We start from the raw sequence: 22,678 nt of genomic DNA on the forward strand, positions 1-22,678 counted from the left end.
TTCCTTTAGAGAAACTCAACAAGACTCGATTACAGAATGAATAACTAATAATTTCTATACTTATATCCATAATGGACTCAGATGTACAGTGTGTGCAACTGCCTACATGTGTGTTTAGTATTGTGTGTATACACCAAATAGCCTATTTATGTAGATAGGAACACATAGTTTCATATAATTCTGCACTTACATAAGGGCATATTCATCCATTTAACATATATACATAGGCATCTACAGCATAGAAGAGTGTTACAACCTAATGTCTATTAAATATCCACATATATATATGGCTGTGACTAGAACTTGGTTCTTATTACCAAATGTTCATGAGGATTCTCTGGAGAAATTTCTTAGTGGTCTCACTATTAAGAAAAGTTGACCAATCTGTTGAACAATTTTTTTTTGTCTTGCATGTGACAGACATTGAATTTTATACAGAGCTCCCTTTTGAGCATGACTGCTAGAAATCTGAGAGACAAATTTTGGTCCCACTTGTAGCCAAGTGCATTGGACTCTATGGGGTGCATTAAAGGAAATGACTTTCACTTCTGGCTCCATTTTATGTGCCTTATTTTTCACTTTTTATTTCGCACACTTTTTGGTATGTTGTGTACCTTTTTAAGTTACCTTTGTAAGCTTCTTTTTCCAGGAGGTGGCATATAAACATGAAGAAATATAGAAATGAATCACAGAGGGAGACTTTAAGGTCCAGAACATTATGGGTGGGAAGAGATCTATTATTGAGGCCAGAATTAAGGCATGTGACAAAGATAATGGGTGTGTTATTAGGACAGCCCAGCAGAGACTTCAGGGAGTCAGATCTCAGCCCAGGTCACAGTTGTCTCTGCTGTTTACCAGTTGTATGACAGGAGGCATGGTATTCTCTAAGCCGTAATTTTCCCATCCCGAAAACAGTGACCTCTCGGGATTTGGGGGGATGGCTTAAATGAGGCAACTCTAGAAAGCACTTTAGGACAAGCACTCCAACAATTAGCTACTGCGATCATCACTATGTTTTGGACAAGCTGAGCTACAGCATCATTCCTGGCCCCGTCTGCTGTCAGAAAGTTCTTCCCACCCCTCCCCGCATCTCCCACACGCACAGACGCCAGGCAGCTGTCTCCCACCAGATACGGATCACACCCCAGGAGCGCACCTCCACACTCGCCGCCTCCCGCAGGGTGCTGGGCGCCAGCCTCCAGCCGAAGTCCTGCAAATTGCTACCAAGAAGGCCTGGAAGGCGCAGGCTGAGGCAGAGCCACACCTGAGTTCGTTCTTACCCCGCCCCCGGCGGCGCTCCGATAGATACGAGGGGCCCTGCGAAGGGGCCAGGGGTCCCCGCGAGGCGGGACTGAAGCGCGGGGGGCCCCCTCGAGAGCCGCTCGGCGAAGCCCGTCCCTCGGGCCCGCACCTCCTCCGCGGCGTCCCCCGGAGCCTCCCCAGTCGTCGGCTCCCCTTCGGACTGGAGCGTGGGGCCGCGAGCTGCGGGCGGCGCCGCGGGGCGCTCAAGAGAGGTGGGGGCGGGTTTCGGAGAGGAGCCGGAGCGCGCCACACATTTCCTCCGCCGACAGCATCAGCGCGTGTCAGGTGGTTGGTGCGGGCGAGAGTGCGCGCGCGCGTGAGGGCGAGAGGGCGCGCGCACAGAAACTTTGTGCCTGCGGGTGCGCCTCGGGCGGGCTCGCCGGCTCGGAGCGCGGCGGGTGGGCGGCCGGGGGCGGAGGGGCTCTGCGGGCGGCGGCGACGGCAGTGGCGGCGATGCGCCGCGCCCCGCCGAGCCCGTCCCGGCGCGCTAGGTGAGGCGGCCACCGGAGCGCCGGCCGTGGCCATGGGCACCCTGGGCAAGGCGAGAGAGGCCCCGCGGTGAGTAGGGGCCCGGGCCCTCGGCGGCACCAGCTTCCTCTCTTGGGTCGGGCGGCCCCCTGAGCCCCCTCGGGGGTGGGAAGTGGGGCGGACGACGTGGGCGTCTCCTCGTACGGGAAGTTGCAGTGCCGGGGTACGAGCGGCTGCAGGCCGGGGCTCGGCTCGGTTCAAGTCCCGGGAGACCCGCGCGCCGGGCAAGTGGGGCAGGGAGCTGGGTTCTGCGCGCGGCGAGCTCCGGAGTTGCACGGATCCCCCCTTCCTCCCCCGGCTCCTCGGCGTCCGGCACCTGGGTCTCCCACTCGCGGACTTTCCGCAAAAGCCGCACCTGCTGCGGGCGCGGGGCTCGGGCAGCGCCCCCTGGCGGCCTCTCCCGGCCCTGCGGATCCGGGGCCGGGCCCAGAAAGGCCGGCCGCGTTTGCGGCGGCGAACCCTCGGAGGTCCCCGAAACATACAGCCTTCTGGGGGGAAACTCTACCCCCTGCCCCCCCCCACTGCGATTCTAGAGAGATCCTGTTTTAGGAGGGTCTTGAAGATGAAGGAAGGGTGATAATGCAAAGTCTCTTGGCAGGAGAAAGAGGCCTGGAGGGGCCAGGCAACTTTGAGTGTGTCCCCCTAAGAGCAGGGAGGGCCTGGGCACAGCATACCAGTTGTGCTCTGCCCAACTCCCTCCACGTGGACTGCGGTGTGACTGCGCCGTGCCCAGCCCGCACAGACAGGCCCGGGAGCGGCAGGAAGCTTTACCCTGCTGGACTTTCTGGAGCCGAAGGTTCTTGGCCCTTTCTGCACTCCCCCGACTGGGGGGTGTTTGCCCCAAGGGTACAGCACTGCACCTCCAGCTAGACTGGGGGGAGGGCAGGCGTGGGTAAGTTGCACCGAGTCCAAACTAGAGGGCTGAGGGAGAGGACAGGACTGGAAAGAATCCTCACCAGAAGCCAATTAAAGCCACCTTCCACTGCAGAGAAAATAGGGGAAATCTGTGTTCTCTTCCTCCATTTCATCCCTTCCTCTTCTTGGCTAGATTTCATAAAAAGTTCAACCCAAAAGTGTGAGTGTCCTCCACGGAGGCACCTGTGCCCTGGAGAGGATTTAACCTGAACCGGTTCAGAGTTTTGACAGCCTCCTGCGGCAAACCCCACGCGCGGCTGTGGCAGCTCATAGTCTCAGAAAACACCATCAAGTTAATCTGTACCTCTCGGCCTTTTTTTTTTTTTTTTTTCCTTTTCAATTTACAAGGGAACATTTGGCTACAATCCTTTAAAAGTATGCCTTTGGAGATTTAGACTGTTCTTTCTGTGGATTATTTAATACCCTTCGATATGCCATTTATAATGAAACATTTTATACATCCTTACCTACAGCCATTTCACCAGGAGAGACAGTGGTTTGCAGGTTTGTCAGGAAGCAGCCAGTCAAGAGACTGCCAGCAAAAAGAGCAGAGTTTCCTAGTTTATGGTGCAGATAACCCCATTTCCCCAGACCTCTCAGGTTGCAGTTTGGTTTTTAGTAGCCTCTCTTCTCCCTGGTGTCTCAGGCCCGGAGCCTCTGAGGCTCTCTGGCCTCCATACTCCCAGATTAGGTCTCTCACTTTCCCTTCCCCCCAACCTGAATACTCCCTTCACACTCCCTCCTTCTCCTTGAATCTCCCCTAGTCGCTCTTAATTCTGGTAAAAGCATCTCCTTCTGAGATTCACCTTGGGAACCAAAGTGGTTTCCCTTACGGCTGACATTAGGAGACATGACTAGAATTAGAGCCAGGGCAGTTTTCGGAGTCCTCAGCGGTCGATACCACCAAGCGAGAGAGAGAGAAAATGGAATTTTCCCTGGATCCAACAGTTCAGAGACTGAAGTTAACATCTCCCAGCCCCAGGGTCAAAAGCCATATGTGGAGACCCAGCTTCCAGTAGCAGCTGCCTCCTCTCAGGGCGGGGGTGGGGAGGGTGAGGAAAAGTAACGGGGAAGGCCTAAGAGAAGAAGACTCCTTCTGAGAAGGACTTCATTTTCATCTTTCCTCGCTTTGCCTTGGGTGGAGGTCTTCATGGTGAACAGGCAGCAATGAAGGCGGAGGCTGACTGTTTCCACTGGACACCCAGCACCAGGTTTAGAGAGTTGCCAGTACTTTTAGGAAGGGAAGGGAGCCTGGCTGGGGAGCAAGGCGTGGGGCACAGGAGGCCTGACCTCTACCAGTCTCCGCGCCAGTGGCCAGTGGCATTGCCCTTCTGAGCCTGGACCTCCCTACGTATATGTGGAACTGGAAAATGACCCTGAAGAGTCTGCCCGGCTCCGGGGTCTGAGGACTATTCCAGGGCCCGCAGGAGGAAGAAGGTCTGAGATTCAGCCTTTAGGTTAGCAGCTGTGCTTTGGGAGGACTTTTTGTCTTGAATTTTCTAGCCCCTCTGTGACTGTCTACTTGCTGATTCTTGTGCAGCGAAGGGTGCATGGTTTCAGGCCCAGTAAATATTTATTAAATAAAGCCAGAGAGGCACCAGGTACAAATCCCAGGTCTAGCACATATGAGCTGTACAGCCTTGGCTATGTCACTTAGAGGCTTTTAGATTCAGTTTCAACTTCATGAAATGGAGATAAGATCTTTCTGCGCTATCCGCTTTAAAAGCCATTTAAATCCCCAGTACAGTGCTTGCCATATCATAGGTTCTCAATTGATTATGCTCATTATTTTCTCTTGGTTTCAGATACTGATCTGATCCTGGGGTTATCACAGGACCTAGATAAAAATCAGTAATGGTCAGAAACTTGATCTTTCAGAAATCACTTCCTTGGCTTGGGAGATTCTCAGAAGCCAGTCGTTGATGCAGTTTCCGTGGGCTCACCCCAGGTCAAAAGCAGAGTCCAGTGGCCACTGCTAGATAGCGCCCTGGAGCCCGTTTGAAACAGAGCTCAAAAGGCATGGTCTTCCTTCCGCTAGTCTGGCTGTGGACTGAGAGTGGCCCAGAGTTCAGGACACTGTCTTTAGCTGGTTTCCCAAAATCCATGTGTGCCCCAGCATTTTATTTTGATCTGAGTGTTTCAGCTCCTTCTGGATGAGATTCTGTCGTCTTGGAGCAGCCTCCCCCACCCCTCCGCCTGGAACTGGTTCTCTCTCCTCTAAGAACATCACACTTCCTAGGCTTGACACCCACAGGACACTTGAGATTTATAGAGTTGTCTTTTCATGGTCTAGGTCTGATTCTCCAACTAGATTTTTGAATTAAGGAGCTTCTCGTTCACCTTTCTACAACAACAGGAACTAACATAACGAGTATGTTTTACAGTTTACAGAAACCCTTCACATAGACTCTCTCACTGCGGTCCCCTGCCCCTCTGGCCTATCACAGTGTTTTATAGAGTAAGCACTTCTTAAATGATGCTGTTATGTGTTTATCAAAATACAGAGTGAGTAGCTAAAGTTAGGGATCTCAGGTACATTTTTTTTTTTTTGGTCTCCTCTTTGGTAGTAAACTATGAAATAACCAAAGCCACAGAATTAATTATATGTTCAAAGAAGTTACCAGAAACAACACCCATCACTATTAAACCTGAAAAGATTATAGATATGTATCTGTGTGTGTGTGTTTAAATGGGAAGGAAAGTAAAATGCTTAGTTAACTTTTATACTTTTATATATCCTATTGCAAACAACTTGACCTGTACTGTTGAGGTCATGACCAAAGATAAAGCTAAGTGAGAGTGGGTGAGGGTGCCCTCTTGGACGCCTAAGCCGTTTCCAGATCCAGACTTGTCCTTTTACATTGAGTTCTGGGATACAGCTCCCTTTAGCTCTGCTTTTTTTTTTTTTTTTTTTTTAATCAGTAAGGACTTAATAGAATGATATTTACTGGTGAAAATGACTCAGTGATTGCCTATATTGCCAGCAATGAAAAACAGAATCTTAAATTCCAAGGTTTGTGAGAAAGGCAGGATTAGCTTAAAATCTAAACACCACCACCATAAATCTTCTCCCCTGCACATGGGTCCTTAGTCTTCGACTTCTCCCACAAAGTCCAGAGGTATTTCTGGGGCTACCTGGCCTTCCATAGCATCTCTGGTATTGCTCAAGATGAATGAATTTAGCTGAAGATGAGACCGAATTAAACAGTTCTTCAGAACCAAGTCAATGGACTCCCTGCTAAAATCAGTTATTGCTAGGAGCTAAGGACTGCCAAGAGGGTCTTGCCTCTGCCTCTCCCCTTCAGGAGCTGGAGCCAGCAGGCCAAAGCAACTCAGCCCCACGACAAAGAGCCCTCTTGCAGCCTTGAAATCTCACCTCGTTATTTGCTTGGGAGATATCTCTTTAACAGCCAGCCAGTCCGTTGGGTGCATTTGCCAAGTGGGAGGGGTATGTCTTCTATCAGCCCAACTCTCAGGATTAATTGTCTTATCTCTACTCCTTTCCTGTCCAATCTGCCTTCAGAGCTTGGAGCTGCCAGTCTGTGTGTCCCCTGGCTGCTCAGCGCGCACTCACTGCCACCTCTTTTTCCCCAGGAAACCTTCTCATGGCTGCAGAGCTGCCACTAAAGCTAGACTAGAGGCGAAGCCAGCCGGCAGCCCCGTCCCCTCCCATCCCAGCCTGGCCCAGATCACCCAGTTCCGCATGATGGTGTCTCTGGGACACTTAGCCAAAGGAGCCAGCCTGGACGATCTCATCGACAGCTGCATTCAGTCTTTCGGTGAGTTGGCTAACTGCCCACATGCAGAAAAATCTATTACTTTGTTCTTCCCTAAAAAGTTGCTTTGTGGAATAGCAACCTAGATTATATTTTGGCTTTAAAAATATCTTTTGAGCCTTTGAAATGTTGGAGTCCGTGTGCAGTGCCTATGGCACATGACTGTGTGGGTGTAATAGGTCGTGATGAGAGGTGTGATTTCAAGTGAGAAGAGTTACCGGGGAGAGTTTGCATTTCCATTTTTCTTAGGACGGAGGTTTTTCTCGTGATGAAAAATCTCATAAAATGCTACTGTGCATCTGGTCCTTGGACATTTTTCTGCCCTTGTGTTCTTAGGGTGCATGAAGACTCGGTCCCACGAGCAAAGAGTTATCAAACAGGAATTTGAAAGCCTTTGGGTCATGTGGACAGCAAAGTTTCATAATTCCCCTTACAATGGAGGGTAGTTGTGATGGACTAGGGAAGGACAGGGTAAAGCCAGAACGGCTGTGACTGGAAGATACTGGTTAGTAAGTATTGTGATTGAAGGTCAAGGATCTGGGAAATGAGCAGATAGACACACACTGACAATTATCTAGAATGCTGCACGCTGTCATTGCCGTCCTCAGAGTGAAGGATGCACCACTTAGAGTAGCTCACAAGCAGTTATCTGCAAAGATGCTCCGTTGTTTTTTTTTTTTAATTTTATAAGCACTGTCTTTTTGGGGATTGTTATTTGGGAAAGAGTGATTGAAAAGTACTAAATATTGGCTCTGCTCCAAAAAAGGAATGATTAAAATTGATGGAGAATTTGTAGATTTCCAGCATCACTGTCCCCTCTCTGTGCCCCCTTTGAGTGCCTCTGTCTCCCACCGTGAAGTGGATGTGTGCACGCGGCTCAGCTCCGAAGCGCCTCCCCAGCCCAGGCCCTCTTGGAGCCTCCTGGGGAGTATAGGGGAGGCTCGACCAGACCCCAGGCAGCACAACCCATAGATCGGTTAGATTCAGAACGAGGCATTATTAGCTGGACATGTGTACTGCTCGGTCAGACCTTATTTATCGAGTTAGGAAAGATTTGACTTTTAGGGATACTCATTTAGTATACTGTAGTGCAACATTGAATAGTTCTGATGATTTCAACATTGGTTTAAAGGACTGGTTCTCAAATGTTAGTGCAGAATCACATGGAGGTTTTTGTTTTTATTTTTGTAAAGATTTTATTTATTTATTCGACCGAGATAGAGACAGCCAACGAGAGAGGGAACACGAGCAGGGGGAGTGGGAGAGGAAGAAGCAGGCTCCCATCGGAGCAGGGAGCCCGATGTGGGGCTCGATCCCAGGACCCTGGGATCACGCCCTGGAGCGAAGGCAGACGCTTAACCGCTGTGCCACCCAGGCGCTCCTGTTTTTGTTTTTTAATAGATTGCTGGACCCTGCCCCCAAAGTTTCTGCTCTGGCGGGTCTGGGGTAGCACAAGAATTTACATTTCTAACAAGTTCCCAGGTGATGCTGATGCAGCTGGTCCAAGAACCCACTTTGAGAATCACTGCTTTATTGTTGTAGACTTTTTTTTTTTTTTACCTTGGAAAAGAGGGGACATTTTTATTATTCCTGAGTTAGTCTCAAATTTAAATTAAATTTCTATTTACACTCTAATCTTTCAGTTACGAATTACTTTAGGAGCAGAGCGAGTGGTTTTCTATTCTTAAATAGTTTTAGAAAACACACAGGCAAGGAGGTGAGCTGGAAGTTGGGCGGCTGCTGGGCACACGGCCGTGAGCAGCCTTGTTCGTTGTGTGCTTTACCTTCAGCTCGCTCCCCACAGGAATAAACTGCAAAGTTCCGCACAGAGTCTTGGGAGTCATGCACACTAGTCTTTCACAGGGCACTGTGGACTCTTTCAGAAATAAAGATTTTTATTCTTTCTCTATGTCATTGTTGAGAAAACAGGGATGGAGAAATGGTATTTATCATGCTAACTTTCTTCCTCATGTGCCAATCTAGCAACTGCGGGCTGAGGCCAAGGCTGTTTTCCTAACCTTCCAATAATCATGACATCAACCTAAGAAATCCATGACCAGTTCTGAAGTCCTTCCCCAAAAGAACCAAGCCTAATCCACCCCCCTCAACAACTCCTACAAGGGCAAAAGATGCATTGTTTTCTGGAATATGTTGATCTGAAAAGAGTATGTTAACATCCCAAAGCTGTAAAAATCCCATTGAGTCCAGTAATCTTTCATCCACTCTCAGGAAGCTTAGATAAAGTCCCTCATTGCATCTGACACAGGCTGGGCCATGCACAAAGGGAATTACAGTGACCGGACAGACTGCTGTTCCTTTATTAGAGCTTGGAAGAGCTGAGAGTTGCCCTGCTCGGGAAACAACAGATGCACGAGGCAAGGCAATAATAAGCTAAGGGGTGCAGGAAGGACAAATGCTCTATACACGTGGAGTTTGAGGAAATTCACTTCAAGGGTGAGGACAGAGTAGGGAGAACAGCCACTGTTGAAGGAGTGGGAAAGTAAGATCTCAGGGTTTTACATAGTACGTACTACACAGTTTCATGCCGCAGAAATTTATATGAAAGAGGTGACAAAGAAAAGACACGCCATGTCTGAAGGGAGCGGGAGACGCACGGTGATTTTGGGTCCTGGGTTGTCGCAGCCATGTGTAGTGGGGGAGGGGAGTGGAGCTTGAACTAGAGAGGAGAGCGGAGCTGGGGATCAACAGCAGCCCTTGACAAAGAACAGTCCGGGGCCAAATGCCTGCTTGTGTGTCTGCAGGTCTCGCCAGAGGTGATCTGAAAATAGTACAGGGCAAGCCTCATGTTTCTCTTTTAACCTTATCTTACTGGTTATTTTCTCAGCTTGGTACCGAAAAGTTTTACTGTAGCATAAAGCAAATCTAGCTTAGCTTTTTGTTAATGAGTTTAGATGCCTTCTCATTTTAAAACCTGTGAAAAGAGAGGGAAAGAATACAGAAATGTGGGGAAACTGTTTTGTTTTTTGGTAATCTCACACTTCAGACTCTGGCTTCAGCCACCCTCCCACCAACTTGGGGAGAAAAAAAGGGGGGGAAGCCTGTTTTGAACATTTAGACGAATTCGTTAATTTACGTTGTCCTGGCTTGTCAGCCTCACCTTCATGCAGGTGCTTTGAATTAGCTGCAGCTGGGCTGTCTGGTATGGTAGCCATTAGCCAGATGTGGCTATTTACATATACATTTCAATTCATTAAAATTAAAATCACGCATAACAGGTAGTTCCTCACGACATTTCCTAGTAAGCCTCACTAGCCATATTTCAAGTGCTCGACAGCCACAGGTGGCGGTCGCTGCTGGACAGAGTCGTGGGGACTGTTTCCATCAGGGCAGAAAGCCTGCTGGACAGCGCTGCACGGGTGGGTGACCAGCACATACAAACTAAGGGTANGCGGATGGTTCACTTGGAGGGGAAAAGCAACAGAGAGACCTCCTGGAAACTACGGAATTTGCATTTTTTTGGCATCTCTAGATAATAGCCTGAATACTGTCTAAGGCAGCATGGACATTTGGATTTAGCACCTTTACTGATTCCTCTCTAGTATTATTGACCATTAATTACCACCATACTGTTCTCAGAGGAAGGACTTATTACAATGCTTTTAAGTGGGTGACCAGCACATACAAACTAAGGGTACTCTTGAAGGCCTCCAGCGAGCCTCCCATTGTCACAGACAAGGTTACAGAGCTGTGATGAGAAACTCAGAGCCTTGAGTCATAGTTCACTGCTTCAACCATGAGACACCCCACTCCCACCTTCTCTTGTAGTCAGAGGTCATGCTTTACCTTCTCGGCGTATTATTGCTCATTAATCTACTCTTCAGCTGAGCATAATGAGGCAAATCATCGCAACCTGGTGCATTTATGTCAAACATGTGAATCACACCATCTGTTTCAGGGACAGAAAAGACCTATGAGATCATCCGGTTTTTAATATTTTCACTTTTTAAGAGGGCTGCCAGCATTTGGGGCCAAACGGAAGGCTTCACATATCCAAAGTCACAAAACTCTTCCCTCGTTCCCTTCTGCATGCAAGACAGCTTTCAACAGCATCAGAAAGACAACTGCAAACATGTCCCAGAAAGGGACCCTCAGCAAGGAGCCCTCCTGCTCCCAGGTGGGGTGTAGGAGGACAGTCAGTATCTTTGTCGTACCTGTGAGTGTGAAGGGAAACACAGCTCAGCTAAGATCTTGTATTTATAGAGGGCTGTTTATTTTTTCTTGGAGTTCCATATGTATTGGTTTTCTTTTAAACTCAAAACAACTCTGAAATCGGCAGGTCAGGTGGTAGGAGAAGATAAATTGAGCCTCTGAGGATTGAGGCAATTTGCCTCATGCCCCCAGTCTCGAGAGAAAACGTGCTGCTCATGTGCTTTTTCCTCTGTCCCCAACAGCCACTTGTGACCTGAGGTGGGGCATGCTCAGACCCCTCTCCTAGGAAGGCCTCCCTTCGTGCAGCTGATGCAGAACAGGCCTGAAGCCTGTGCCCACATTCTGCAGGGCTGGTCTCCCCCAGATGAGAAATTAAATTTCATTCAATATGAGAAATATTCATTGGACCCCATGTGTACATGTCTACCTGAAATTCTGTCTTGAACAAAGCGTTAATTAAAATTACCATAGGCGTTGTACATAGGCATTTGTATAATGCTATACAAGACCTCCCAAACTAATGGGTATATTTTCTGCACCATGGAACATTTAGATATTGAAAGCATTTTATAGACCTCAGCTTATTACGAGCAAAACACTACACCCACTATCATTGGAGCCAAAGAAGGCAATCACACATTTGTTGGGACCACACACAGTTCCCTCTGTGGCAAAGGGAGGGCGAGGTATTCCTCACCACTCTGCAACTTAGAGTCTGTGCACCAAAGTGAGGTGCCCAGAGGCGACAAGGAGACAAGACCAGAAGCCCAGGGCCATGATATTGAAGGATACTCAGACCCAAGAATGGGCAACTCCAACGAATAGAGCCAAGTGTCAAGAAGGGGCTCAAAGCCCTGTCTGTTGTGGATGACAGGTCCTCTGTGAAGAAGACCAGAGCTGACCCAGTAGCCTCCTCAGTGGAACCCCCAGTTGCTGGGGCATCACATGTAAAGAGTGGTCTTTGGGGCACCCATGTTATAAGGCTTCGAGGCATCAGAGCAGCTGCCAGGCATGACTGTTGTAGCCCTCTGGAGTGAATTAGCATTCTGTGGTCAAGATGCTCTAAATTCTGAGGAGTGTCTTTGCTGCATCTTCGACAGGCTGGCAGCACCCCATGCCCCAGCCTGACATGTCTGCCCTGTCATGGGTGCGAGGTACAGTGATTGCCAGGCTGGAGAAAGGTGGAGGTGGGAGATCCCCTTCACTCGAATCTGTGCTGTCCTATGTGGTGTTCACAGCAGTCCTTCCTCTGTGATAGAGAAATGTCAGTGCATAAGCTTGACAGTGTCTCTGGAATCCTGAGCATTTTAGTTCAGTAAGTCCATCCAGAGAGATACGGGTTACTGCTGAGAGACACACCGACAGACAGGCAGACGGTGGCTGAACACTTACTGTGGGCTCTGTAGGGTGCTGGGCCTGAACTGGGCCCGGGAGTCTTCACAACAACCCTATAAGGTGGGTATTATTTTGCTTTGTTAATGAATAGGGTGTTAAAGGTCAGGAATGTTCCATAACCTGTGGAAAGAGGCCCCACCTCATTAGTGGGAGAGCTGCTGGGATCTGAACTCTGGTTGGCTTAGCTCTGAGGTTCTTGTCCTTTCTAGTCTACCAGAGATTCTCCAACGTGAACGTGAGCAGTAATCATCAGGGGGTGTGTTCATTCAGATTCTTGAAGGTCAGCTCCAGAGATTTTTCCTTCAGCCCACTGTCACTATGGTTTTGAGGGAGGTAACCCATGAATTAACTTTGAGAATTACTGTTCTCTCGTGCACTTGTCAGCCCTTCCCAGTTGTGCAGACTCCCTTCAAAACTTCCTGCCTGTCAGTCATTTGGCTGTGGAAATAAACAATGTGGGCGTCTGTTAACAACTACACTTGGGTTCTTTGCACTCAAAGGCAGTATTCCTCGTCTGCATTTCCACCTGTAAGCCACCCTCCGACCAGTGTCCTGGGGTGCTTTAGGGCCTTGCTCCCTGTTGTGTGCTTGTTCCCCAGAGGTCAGAGGCCTGGAGGTAGTGGCTGTGCTGGGAAGCAAGAGAGGTGCTTCGTCTAAGTACTTCCCCAAAGTGCCACTTTTCCAGCAGATTTTTTAAGGTCACGTGTTGACACGAAGGTTATTAAGTCCAAGGTGGAAACACAGTAGGAAATGGTGTGAAAGCAAACGCACTGTCATCAGCCGTGATTGGGCAGAGGCCACTGGAGGGCCCACCCCCAGGCCCACCTCCCGCTGTCGGGACCTGCCCTCTTCTGCCTGGAGCAGTTCTGGCTGCTGGACTGTGCCCTGCGTTCTGCAGGTAGTTTGGGCTTCTCCGCTTCACGGTCACCAAGGTCACTCGGCGCTGTTACGTTCCTGAAAGTCTTAACCTGCAAAAGCTGTGTTACATTTTCAGGAGTTTTTAAGCCAGTTGTTAGACACAACCACCATTAAAAATTAAATTACGTAAACTTACAATTATGTTAAAAATGAAGGTAAGAAGTCCCCGAACTCCTCGTTCCCTAACGTAGGACCACATTTTGCTATTCTCCGTGCTCTCGAGGTTTCGCCTGTTGTAGCCACACGGTATGGATGCCCTGGGCAGTATGCTGCGGTGTGTGTGCCTCGTCCTGCCTCATGGTCTGTGAAATCGTGCGAGTAGCTAGAGCTTGCCCGGGTCGGCAGTATTTACACCCCGGGAATAGACGAGCGCTACTAATCAGGGCTCCTGTTGAACCGTCTGGCTGGAGAGGCGATGGTGGACTGTTTTCCAGCCACCAGCTCCTCCCAGCTGCAGGGGTACTCACGTAGCACAGTGTCTGTGGCATGGGGAGCTGAACCCCGGAAACGTGATTTTGTATCCCCTAATTAGGGGAACGTCAGTGAAGTTGAAAATTTGTCTTAAAGTGACAATGGAACTTAAAAACTCAGGGAGTCTCATTCTGAAGTTGAAGCTATCTGTTTTTGTTTTTAATTTACCTCCTCTAAAAATTCTCCCTCATTAAACTGTCCCTTACCTCTGACCAGCCAGTCCTCAGGTTTGTGACCTCTGTTGTTCGTGTATTATATGCGGTCTCTGTTTCTGATTCCATCTGTGTAATCATTTGCCTCCATTTCCCACTACGTGGTAACAGGTACTAATGATATATGTATAACCAAGCTTCTGTTGAGTATGTTTCCATAAGTATGTTTGCTAACTGTATTTCTAATTGTGTGACTGTTCATATCCTTTACCTATTTATCACTCACTATTTAATGTTCTTATTATTAGAAGTTTGCGAAAGCTTTTTATGTGACAAAGCTATTAGCTCTTTGAGTACCATTTTAAACGAAGTAAATCCATTGTATGATAATAGTTTCAATCCCACTCTTGTGGGTGATCAATGAAAGTTTGTCAGTAGGTTTTTGCCGAAGAAAAAGAAGCCTCCAGTTTTGTTTCTGAGACTGTCATTGGCTTAAAACCAGGGAGCTTGGACTTTGTAACTCAGAGCCTCAGTTTCCCCTTACTATGATAGTATTGAAGTGATTTCCGATATTGACAGTGTCTGGGAGAAGGTGTCATGTGGTCTTGATCATGAATGATGTTGGATGTGAATTTGAAGAAAGTCCTTTACAAATTTATATATTGAAAGAAAGTGCTTTTGATCTCTTTGAAGTACCCTTGGGGTGGAGACTTAGATAACCAACCAAATCTAAACCCGTTTCTCCTAAATTATTAATATAGAGTGAGTCTATTGTTCTTATATTTTTTTTTACTGCGGTAAAAGAAAACATACATAGCATAAAATGTACCACTTACATAGGCCTTTACAACATTATTTTAGTAGTAGTTAACTTTTGAGTATATACTGTGAACAACATGGTGTTCATATTAATACATCTTAGATACATATTGTCACTTAATCTGCGCCCTTTTATCTGTTCTTATAGTTACAAAAAACTAACTAACTCAGCCCTCAGGTTTACTTTTTAAATTTTAATAACTTTAAAAATTATTCATGCTCACTACAGAAAATTTAGAAAACACAGCCTAGCAGAAAGAAGAAAATCATGTCACCCATTCCATCACCAAGAGCAAGATAAACACTACTAACATTGTTTGGCATATCTCCCTAGATTCTCTTCTGTGCTTGTTTACAGGCACTACAATCGGGGTAACCTTTCCATGGTAGATTCACTGTAACTAACTCTTTGTTTTCCATCATTCACATTTTAAACAGTCCAATCTTACAATCAATACTAGTGTTTGTAAAGAGGCATGCTAGCACACTGAGCTGTTCAATCCTAAAATGGATTTTTAAGAAACGATTCCGGCACAATCCCTTCAAATGTGGGACATAAAAGTAGAGGTTGTCTGGCAACTAAAATGAGTCTTTAATGAGGAATTAAAGGCATTCCAAGAAGAGTAGCTACTCCTTCATTTCTAACGCTAAGTGCTAATTATAATAACCATGGCTGACCATAGTTGTAATAAATCAAGGAAACAAAAAACTGCTTCCATTAACTCAAAATTCTAGATGTGTTTGTTTTATTGTAATGCATAGAGAAAGTCAGATGGCTTTTGTTGAAGAGAAGATTTACTTTTCAGAAATGTCTTTATTAATAAACTTTCTGAGGGAATCTTAAGAAGTAGCAACTGGGAAAGATACATAGAAGAAATACAGATGCTACAATTTGGTTCATTTCCTATTCTTCTGCAGAGTGAAAGAGGTGGTGGACGGTGGTGTGGCAGAGGCCAGGTTAGAGTACTTTGGTTTTTTTCCAGAGAGTAGTCTTGGGGAGATATTGCTGAGGTTCTTACCAAAGTCTTCAAGCAGATGGTACTGCCAGGAGGGAGCTCGGTTGAGGGACACCAGGGATTCATTTAAATGGACAAAAGAAGTGGGAGCCAGAGGCGCTGTTCTTGGCAGAGGAGGGAGAAGCAGAGATTGCCAGTTTTATAGTGAAGGAGAGAATGGACTAGGCAGAGTAGTCAGGTGCTCAGAGATGAAGCCATCTGGGAATTTCTGGGGTGGAGGAGCAAAGCTAGCCATGTCTGGCTTCCCTTCACTCATCTCTCTGAACCACCTTCCAGGACTTGTTTTAGTCATCTTGCAAACAGCCGCATTTTAAGGGGGCACCCAGGGCATTTAGGAGGCCAAGAAATGTTGTAGCTTTAGCATTTATGAGTCTTTTGTGTTAGACTGGAGAACAGCCTAGGGAGCAGCCTTAAATCTGAGGAGCAGTTAATCATTTTGGTGAATTTGGCATCCAGTGTGTCAGTGCCAGGTGCATAGAGGCTTTTTCAGCTCATCAGCGTCATGGGTGCAGATTTACTCCATCCAAACCTGCTTTGGTGGGTTCACCATTTACTTCTACTCCCAGGTAGTCGAGGTCATACAGTGAGTCCCTCCAGCTTCTGACGTGCTGCTTCCCAGAGCATAGCTGGAGTACTCATGCTGCTGGCTGCCGGGCTCTTCAGTTATTGCCAAGGATAAGCAGAGTGCCTGGTCTCAGTGAGTGACGCTGGGGTTCACCTGTTTGCTTCTGCTTTAAGCCCCGAAGAAAGAGCTCCCCACACTTACTATGCCTGTGGTCCCCCGACCTTGTCTGACCTAGTGGCTTTGAGGCTCGTTAGCTGCTCAGCAACCGCCATTGTCTACCTGAGATGGACTTAGCTTTAGTTACCTAAGAAAGTGTGCCCCCAAAATGGCAGGAAATGTGGCGGAGGACTCTCTCGATTAGAGACTGAAGGGACACTTCGGTCATAGTGTGTGAATATTTTTTCTAAAAAATGTGTATATATGTATACTTACACACATATACTGATAATCATATTACATTAGTATATGATTATTTGTGTCTGGAAATTGGTATGCTGACTGGGTAGTCCATGATATTATGGAATTACTATTCATTTTGGTTTAGGCATGTTAATGCATTTTTTTTCTTAAGGGTCCTTATTTTTAAAAATATATACGGAAATAGTTATTGATGAAATATCATGTTTGGGATTTGTTTTAAAATAATATGAGACAGGGGCGCCTGGGTGGCACAGCGGTTAAGCATCTGCCTTCGGCTCAGGGCGTGATCCTGGCATTATGGGATCGAGCCCCCACATCAGGCTNTTGAAGCTGGATTAAGTCCATAGAGGTTCTCTACATTGCTTTACCACTATGGTATATGCTTATAGTTTTCCATGAGATCTTGGGGCTCCTGCTGGCTTAATCCGAAAAGCATGTGACTCTTGATCTCAGGGTTGTGAGTTGAGTCCCACGTTGGGGATAGAAATTACTTAAAAGTAAAATCATTTTAAAAAATAAAAAATAATTTTCCATAAGATCTTAAAAAGAAAAGTGTCTTCAAACCTAAGAAAAATAGATGATTAAGAACTACAGAAAACTCAGGGGCGCCTGGGTGGCTCAGTCGTTAAGCGTCCGCCTTCGGCTCAGGGCGTGATCCCGGAGTTCTGGGATCGAGCCCCACTTCAGGCTTTTCTACTGGGAGCCTGCTTCTTCCTCTCCCACTTCCCCTGCTGTGTTCCCTCTCTCGCTGGCTGGCTGTCTCTCTGTCACATAAACAAAACAAAACAAAAAAAAACACACAAAAGGGATACTTTGGTTCCATACTGAAATAATTTATTCATGTCCTACACTTGATTTTCCCCATTACATTCAACGCATTCCATATTCAACATGGAGATGTTGAATATCTGTTATCCAGAAAGACAAAAAAATAAAACTGAAAACTTTAATCTTCAGCCCCACCATCAGAGGTGGGAGTTGGAGTTAAGTGAGACAATGTAATACTCTCTTCCCCACCCCACCTCACCCCACACACCCCCATATTTGATCTGGAAAATGCCATGGTTGTGGCATAGCCTGATCTCGGCAGGGCAGTGAGCAGATTACAGAGGGGGCCGTGGGAGACCACACTGCATTCAGGGGCTTTGGAATCTACTCCTGACTCTACCACTTACCAAATGTTGACCTTTGGCAAGTTATTTTACCACAGTTTTCTCATCTACGAAATGGATGATAATAGTGAAAAATTGTAAAGGTTTTAGTTTGGTTGGAAACTAAATATGGTTCCTTAGTAGAAAGCATTTACATAAAATATTATCAAAATGCCATTACATTGTAGATACTCAAAAATAGTAGCAATCATTATTACTATAGATTTGAATGTTAGTGTATCATTCCCTCAGATTAATGCAAACTGCCAAGGGATCCAAACCCACATTATAGAGATACAAGATGGAGATACCTGGCCGGAATGGCTGTGTCAAAGACATTACCAGGATGTTGACATACCAGATAAGCAGGCATAAGCCTAGTAGATACTCCTGTATATATTTTAAAATTTTTTTGAATTTAAGCTATATTAATATGTGTTGAGTAAATAAGGCCCAAAAAAGGGATTCTCTTATTTTTCAAAGTATTATGGCAATGACAGAAATCCAACATGAACTATCTTATGGAATTTATTAGAAGGAATGCAGATAGTTCACATAACTAAAGCACAGGAAGAGTATCGGGTGCGTGTGCAGGCCTTGGGAACATCTGAAATGAGAGACTAGAACAGCATCTGGAGACACGAGCATGTCTCTGTCTCTCTCCCCTCGCTCTTCCCCCTCTTCTCTCTCTGACTTGCTTCTCTCTGCTTGTCAGTTAATCATTCTCTTTCACTGAAGATTTGTTTCCTTGATGGACAGGAAATATGGTACTAACAGCTGCAAATCTTACATCTCTTATCAATAGAGATTTAATTCCCCCCCCCAAGTTCAACGAAAAATTTGCCAGGGACGAACTTTGATTGGTTCAAATTGAGGCAGGTGGCTAGCGCTTGAACCCGTTACCTGTGGTCACAAGGGTGGAGTAACTTAAGAATGGAGCATTGCTGACTAGAATCACAGGAGTGAAGTTGGGGAAGGAGTGTTTCCCAAAGGAAGGCTGGTATTCTGGGCACACGAAACAATATCTGTCTGTTGCACCAAGATCTGACCAAACACTGGACTACAAAGTGTTACTAAATTCAGGCTTAGTCCCTGGGTCTTAGGATAGGAACAGAATGCTAGAGAGAGGACAGAGGAGATAAATAGTTAAGAAATGATACAGAAATAGAATCTATGGGGATATAAGATGGCAGCACCGGAAAAGAAGACAATAAGAGTGGCTTGTTCAAATTTGTCTTAACAGTGCTAAGCGTATGTTTGTCCTGATAGCGTTAAGCATGCAAGAGTCAGAATGAGTAATTTACCTTCAAGAGGACAGATAGTAAATCGGATTTACATTTCAGCAAGGGACTGTAGCTTCCCGTTTATAAAGGTATTACACATCAAACCAAGAACTTCTAGCTTGGGCCATAATGAAATATTAGATACTGGAATTATTTTCCTTCTGTAAAAACTGGATAAAATATGTGAAGCAAGTACTTTCAGGTATTGGAAAACAGTTCAGACTTGTGATTGTGGATGAAACCAAAATATATGAGATAAACTCAAAGTTCATCTTGGCTCTCTTCCTGGGGGCACTTTACAAATTGCAGTACAGGGAACCAGGGCCCAGAGAGGAGCATCTTGCCTGGTAGAAGAAACAGACTTTATGCTTCTGGGCTGGCTGGCATTTGTGGAGTTGGGTCCCGGAGAGAAGGGATCTCCTTTAATCTTTGGCTAAATACTAAACTGTGCATGAATATGGTGGAAATCCATGATACCAGGTAGTTATGGAAGTCTGTGAGACAGAAGAGGGTTCATGGTTTGGCAAATATTACAGTTCCAACCAACCAGAATGGAGAGAGAGAACACCTTGGGCATTCACTTGAAACATAAAAAAGATTGTGACAGGGGCACCTGGATGGCTCAGTGGGTTAAGCATCTGCCTTCGGCTCAAGTCATGATCCCAGGGTCCTGGGATTGAGCCCCACGTTGGGCTCCCTGCTCAGCAGGGAGTCTGCTTCTCCCTCTCCCTCTGCCTGCAGCTCCCCTGTTGTGATCTCTGTCCCTGTCTCTCTCTGACAAAATATTTTTAAAAAAATTTTTTAATGCAACATAGGCATTGAGGTACTCTAGCCCTAAAGTAAGAGCTACTCTTGACCCATTCTGACAAAGCCTAAGTCTAAGCCTTGACAGGATCAATTTAAGACTCCCGTAAATTAAATGCCTCTGTAAAGAAGCATGATCCAAATTTTCAGCTTTGTATACACCATGCCCAGCATGTAATATAAAATTACCAGACCTTTTAATAAGCAGGAAAATGTGACCCATAGTCAGAAGAAAAAAGGTTAATAGAAATGAACTTGAGTTGATGCCAGTGTGGGAACTAGTATATAAGGAATTATAAACAGCTGCTACAAATATGTTGAAGGATATAAAATAATGTGAACAGATGGGTATCCTTAACAGAGAAATGGAAACAATAAGAAGAACCAAATGGAAATTCTAGAAGTGAAAAATATACCAAAAGGAAAAATCCACTGGATGGGCTTAATACTACATTGGACACTGAAAAAGCAAAGATCTGTGAATTTTAAGGCAAGTCAGTATCTCAGAAAAGAGCGAAAGTTAAAAAAAAAAAAACACTAGAGTTTCAGGTGACACAACTAGAGCTGATATGGGGATGAAAGGAGCTGGGACAGCCAAAACAACCTGAAAAAGAAGAATAAAGTTTGAAATTTTAAAGTGCCTGATTTCAGGATTAACTATAAAGCTACAATAATCAAGACCGCATAAGGACAGACAAACATATTCGTGGAACAGAAGAGTGAATTCAGAAATTCACGTATTATATGGGCAATTGATCTTCAGCAGAAGCACCAGAGCACATCAGTGGAAAAGGAATGTCCCTTCAACGAATGGTGGTGGAACCATTGATATCCATGGGAAAAAAAAAAAAAAAAAAAAAAAACCTGTTACCTATATTTGGTACCATACATGAAAAATAATTTGAGAAGAACCGGGGACTTGAATATAAAGTTAAAACAATAAGGCTTCTAGAAGGAATTATAGAGGAATATTTTTGTAAACTTTAGAGTAGATATTTTTAGGTAGAATGCAAAGGACTTACTTTAAATGATATATTTAGTAAGTTGGACTTCATAAAAATAAAAGACTTATGCTCGTCAAAGGATACCATTTAAGAAAGAAATGGCCAAGCCACAATGGGAGAAAAATGTTTGGCAGTACATGTCTTTTTTTTTTTTTTTTAAAGATTTTATTTATTTATTCGACAGAGATAGAGACAGCCAGCGAGAGAGGGAACACAAGCAGGGGGAGTGGGAGAGGAAGAAGCAGGCTCATAGCAGAGGAGCCTGATGTGGGGCTCGATCCCATAACGCCGGGATCACGCCCTGAGCCGAAGGCAGACGCTTAACCTCTGTGCCACCCAGGCGCCCCTGGCAGTACATGTCTTACAAGAGATTTTACTCAAAATATATAAAGAAGTGCCATGGAACAATAGTTGAACTCCCACTTCACAAAGAAGACATATAAGTGTGAATAAACACATAAAAAATCCTCAACATCCCTTGAAAATATGAATTATAATCCCGAGCTCCCACACTACACCCCCTGGAAAGGCGAACAACACCTGAAGCCCAGCAATGGCAATTGGTGGGGAGGTGGGGCATCCAGAACTCTCAGACATTACTGATGGGGTCGTAAAATGGTGTAATCACTTTGAAACACTGTTCAGAGTTTTATAAAGTTAAAGGTACATCTACGCTATGGCCCGTCAAGTCCGCTCCTAGGTATTTATGCAAGAGGAAGGAAAACGTACATCCACAATCTGACTTGTGCACCAATGTCCACAGCAGCTTTGGACATAAAAGTCCCACACTGGAAGCAGCCCAAATTATCACTCAACATCAGAAAGAATGAGAAAAATATGTGCTTTATACAACAAAATACCTACCCATCAATAAAAAGGAATGAACCACCAGTAGAGTTAACACTGGTTGACCTCTAAAACATTTTGCTTTGTTACACACCAAAAAATACATGCTGTATGATTCCAATCATACGATGTTCTGAAACAGGCAAAACTTACCCAGGATATGAAAAAATTAGGGTGGGGTCGGAGGAACGGACCGGGACGATTAGGGAATTTGCTGGGCCACAGAAATGTGCTAAATCTTCAGAGGAGTCTGGGTTACATGGGTGTGTGTGTCAGAAGAAATATGCACCTTTCGTTGTACCTCAATTAAGGTAGAAAAAGTTATGGGGGGGGGAACCCACCACCACCCAAAGAGGCCGTGAGAAACCTGTAGCATCCCTTCTGTAGGAGCCTTGAGGGGAGCGCTCCTTTTACGACCCACGGGCCTGCGGTGGAGCTTGTTGGAGGCAGACAAGACCTTCCAAGGCAGCAGCCGGTGACCAGTGCAGATGGCTAACTTCTGCTTCACCTCTGGTTTATCCTTCGGGCTCCTCCTTGGTTGTGTGTGATCTAATACGTGAGGGCCAAGATCCGAGGGACAAAATGTCTAGTAACTCAGAAACCAGGGCTCCTTTGTGAGGACTCACTGGGCGGGGGTGGGGAGATAAATAAGACGCTGCCCGAGAGGACATCTTTGTTTAATCAGCTGACTGGCTGCTAACGAAATACTCTTCAGAACAGCCTCGGAACTAAAGAGGTGAAACGCCGAATCACTTGAAGGTGGATTCGGGAGGAGTTCCCTGAAATTTACCGGGAACCCCACACATGATTGTTTTAATCATTCTTTTAAGTTTGTTTCAATAGTTTTACCAGAGTTGCTGAAATACTGTAAAACAAGTAGTGTTCAATTCCCCTATGAGTCCTGTCTCAGGCAGAAGTGCTGTTAGTGGTAAGAGGCCCAAGAGTTGGGTGGTGAGAAAGAGAAGTATTTTAATATCCTGCATAAAATTCCCTAGTTTACACAAAGGAGACCAGGTCATCCCTGGGTTTGAGATTTTGGTGTCCCTTCATTAATGCCTGGAAGGTGATAGACCCCAGTGAACACTTCCTAGGATATGAGGAGCAGAGGGGAAGAAGACTGCCCACACAGCACTATAGGCAAAG

At 45.9% G+C, this 22,678-nt stretch overlaps 2 protein-coding genes across 22 annotated transcripts in view; one reads left to right on the plus strand and one right to left on the minus strand.

Moving 5' to 3' along the window:
• The window catches only part of LOC105238601 (translation initiation factor IF-2-like), a 31,487-nt gene extending 29,153 nt beyond the window's left edge, over nucleotides 1-2,334 (minus strand). For 13 of the 21 annotated variants that reach the window (XR_004625722.1, XR_004625721.1, XR_004625726.1 and 10 more), the window contains exon 1: nucleotides 1,281-2,334. Coding sequence is in view for 8 of the 21 variants with exons in the window: in XM_034661191.1 (XP_034517082.1) it covers nucleotides 1,281-2,310 (1,030 nt within the window). In the remaining 13 variants the exon portion in view is untranslated. Of the gene's footprint in view, nucleotides 1-1,156 lie in introns of all 21 variants that reach the window. The other 8 variants (XR_004625717.1, XR_004625718.1, XR_004625724.1 and 5 more) reach the window with 1 other exon arrangement.
• The window catches only part of RASGRP1 (RAS guanyl releasing protein 1), a 78,511-nt gene continuing 57,561 nt past the window's right edge, over nucleotides 1,729-22,678 (plus strand). The window contains exons 1-2 of the mRNA XM_034661181.1: nucleotides 1,729-1,860; nucleotides 6,340-6,524. Of these exons, the coding sequence (XP_034517072.1) occupies nucleotides 1,826-1,860; nucleotides 6,340-6,524 (220 nt within the window). The 5' untranslated portion in view covers nucleotides 1,729-1,825. The remainder of the gene's footprint in view (nucleotides 1,861-6,339; nucleotides 6,525-22,678) is intronic.

Source organism: Ailuropoda melanoleuca, chromosome 5 (assembly GCF_002007445.2).
Source record: "Ailuropoda melanoleuca isolate Jingjing chromosome 5, ASM200744v2, whole genome shotgun sequence".
NCBI lineage: Eukaryota > Metazoa > Chordata > Mammalia > Carnivora > Ursidae > Ailuropoda > Ailuropoda melanoleuca.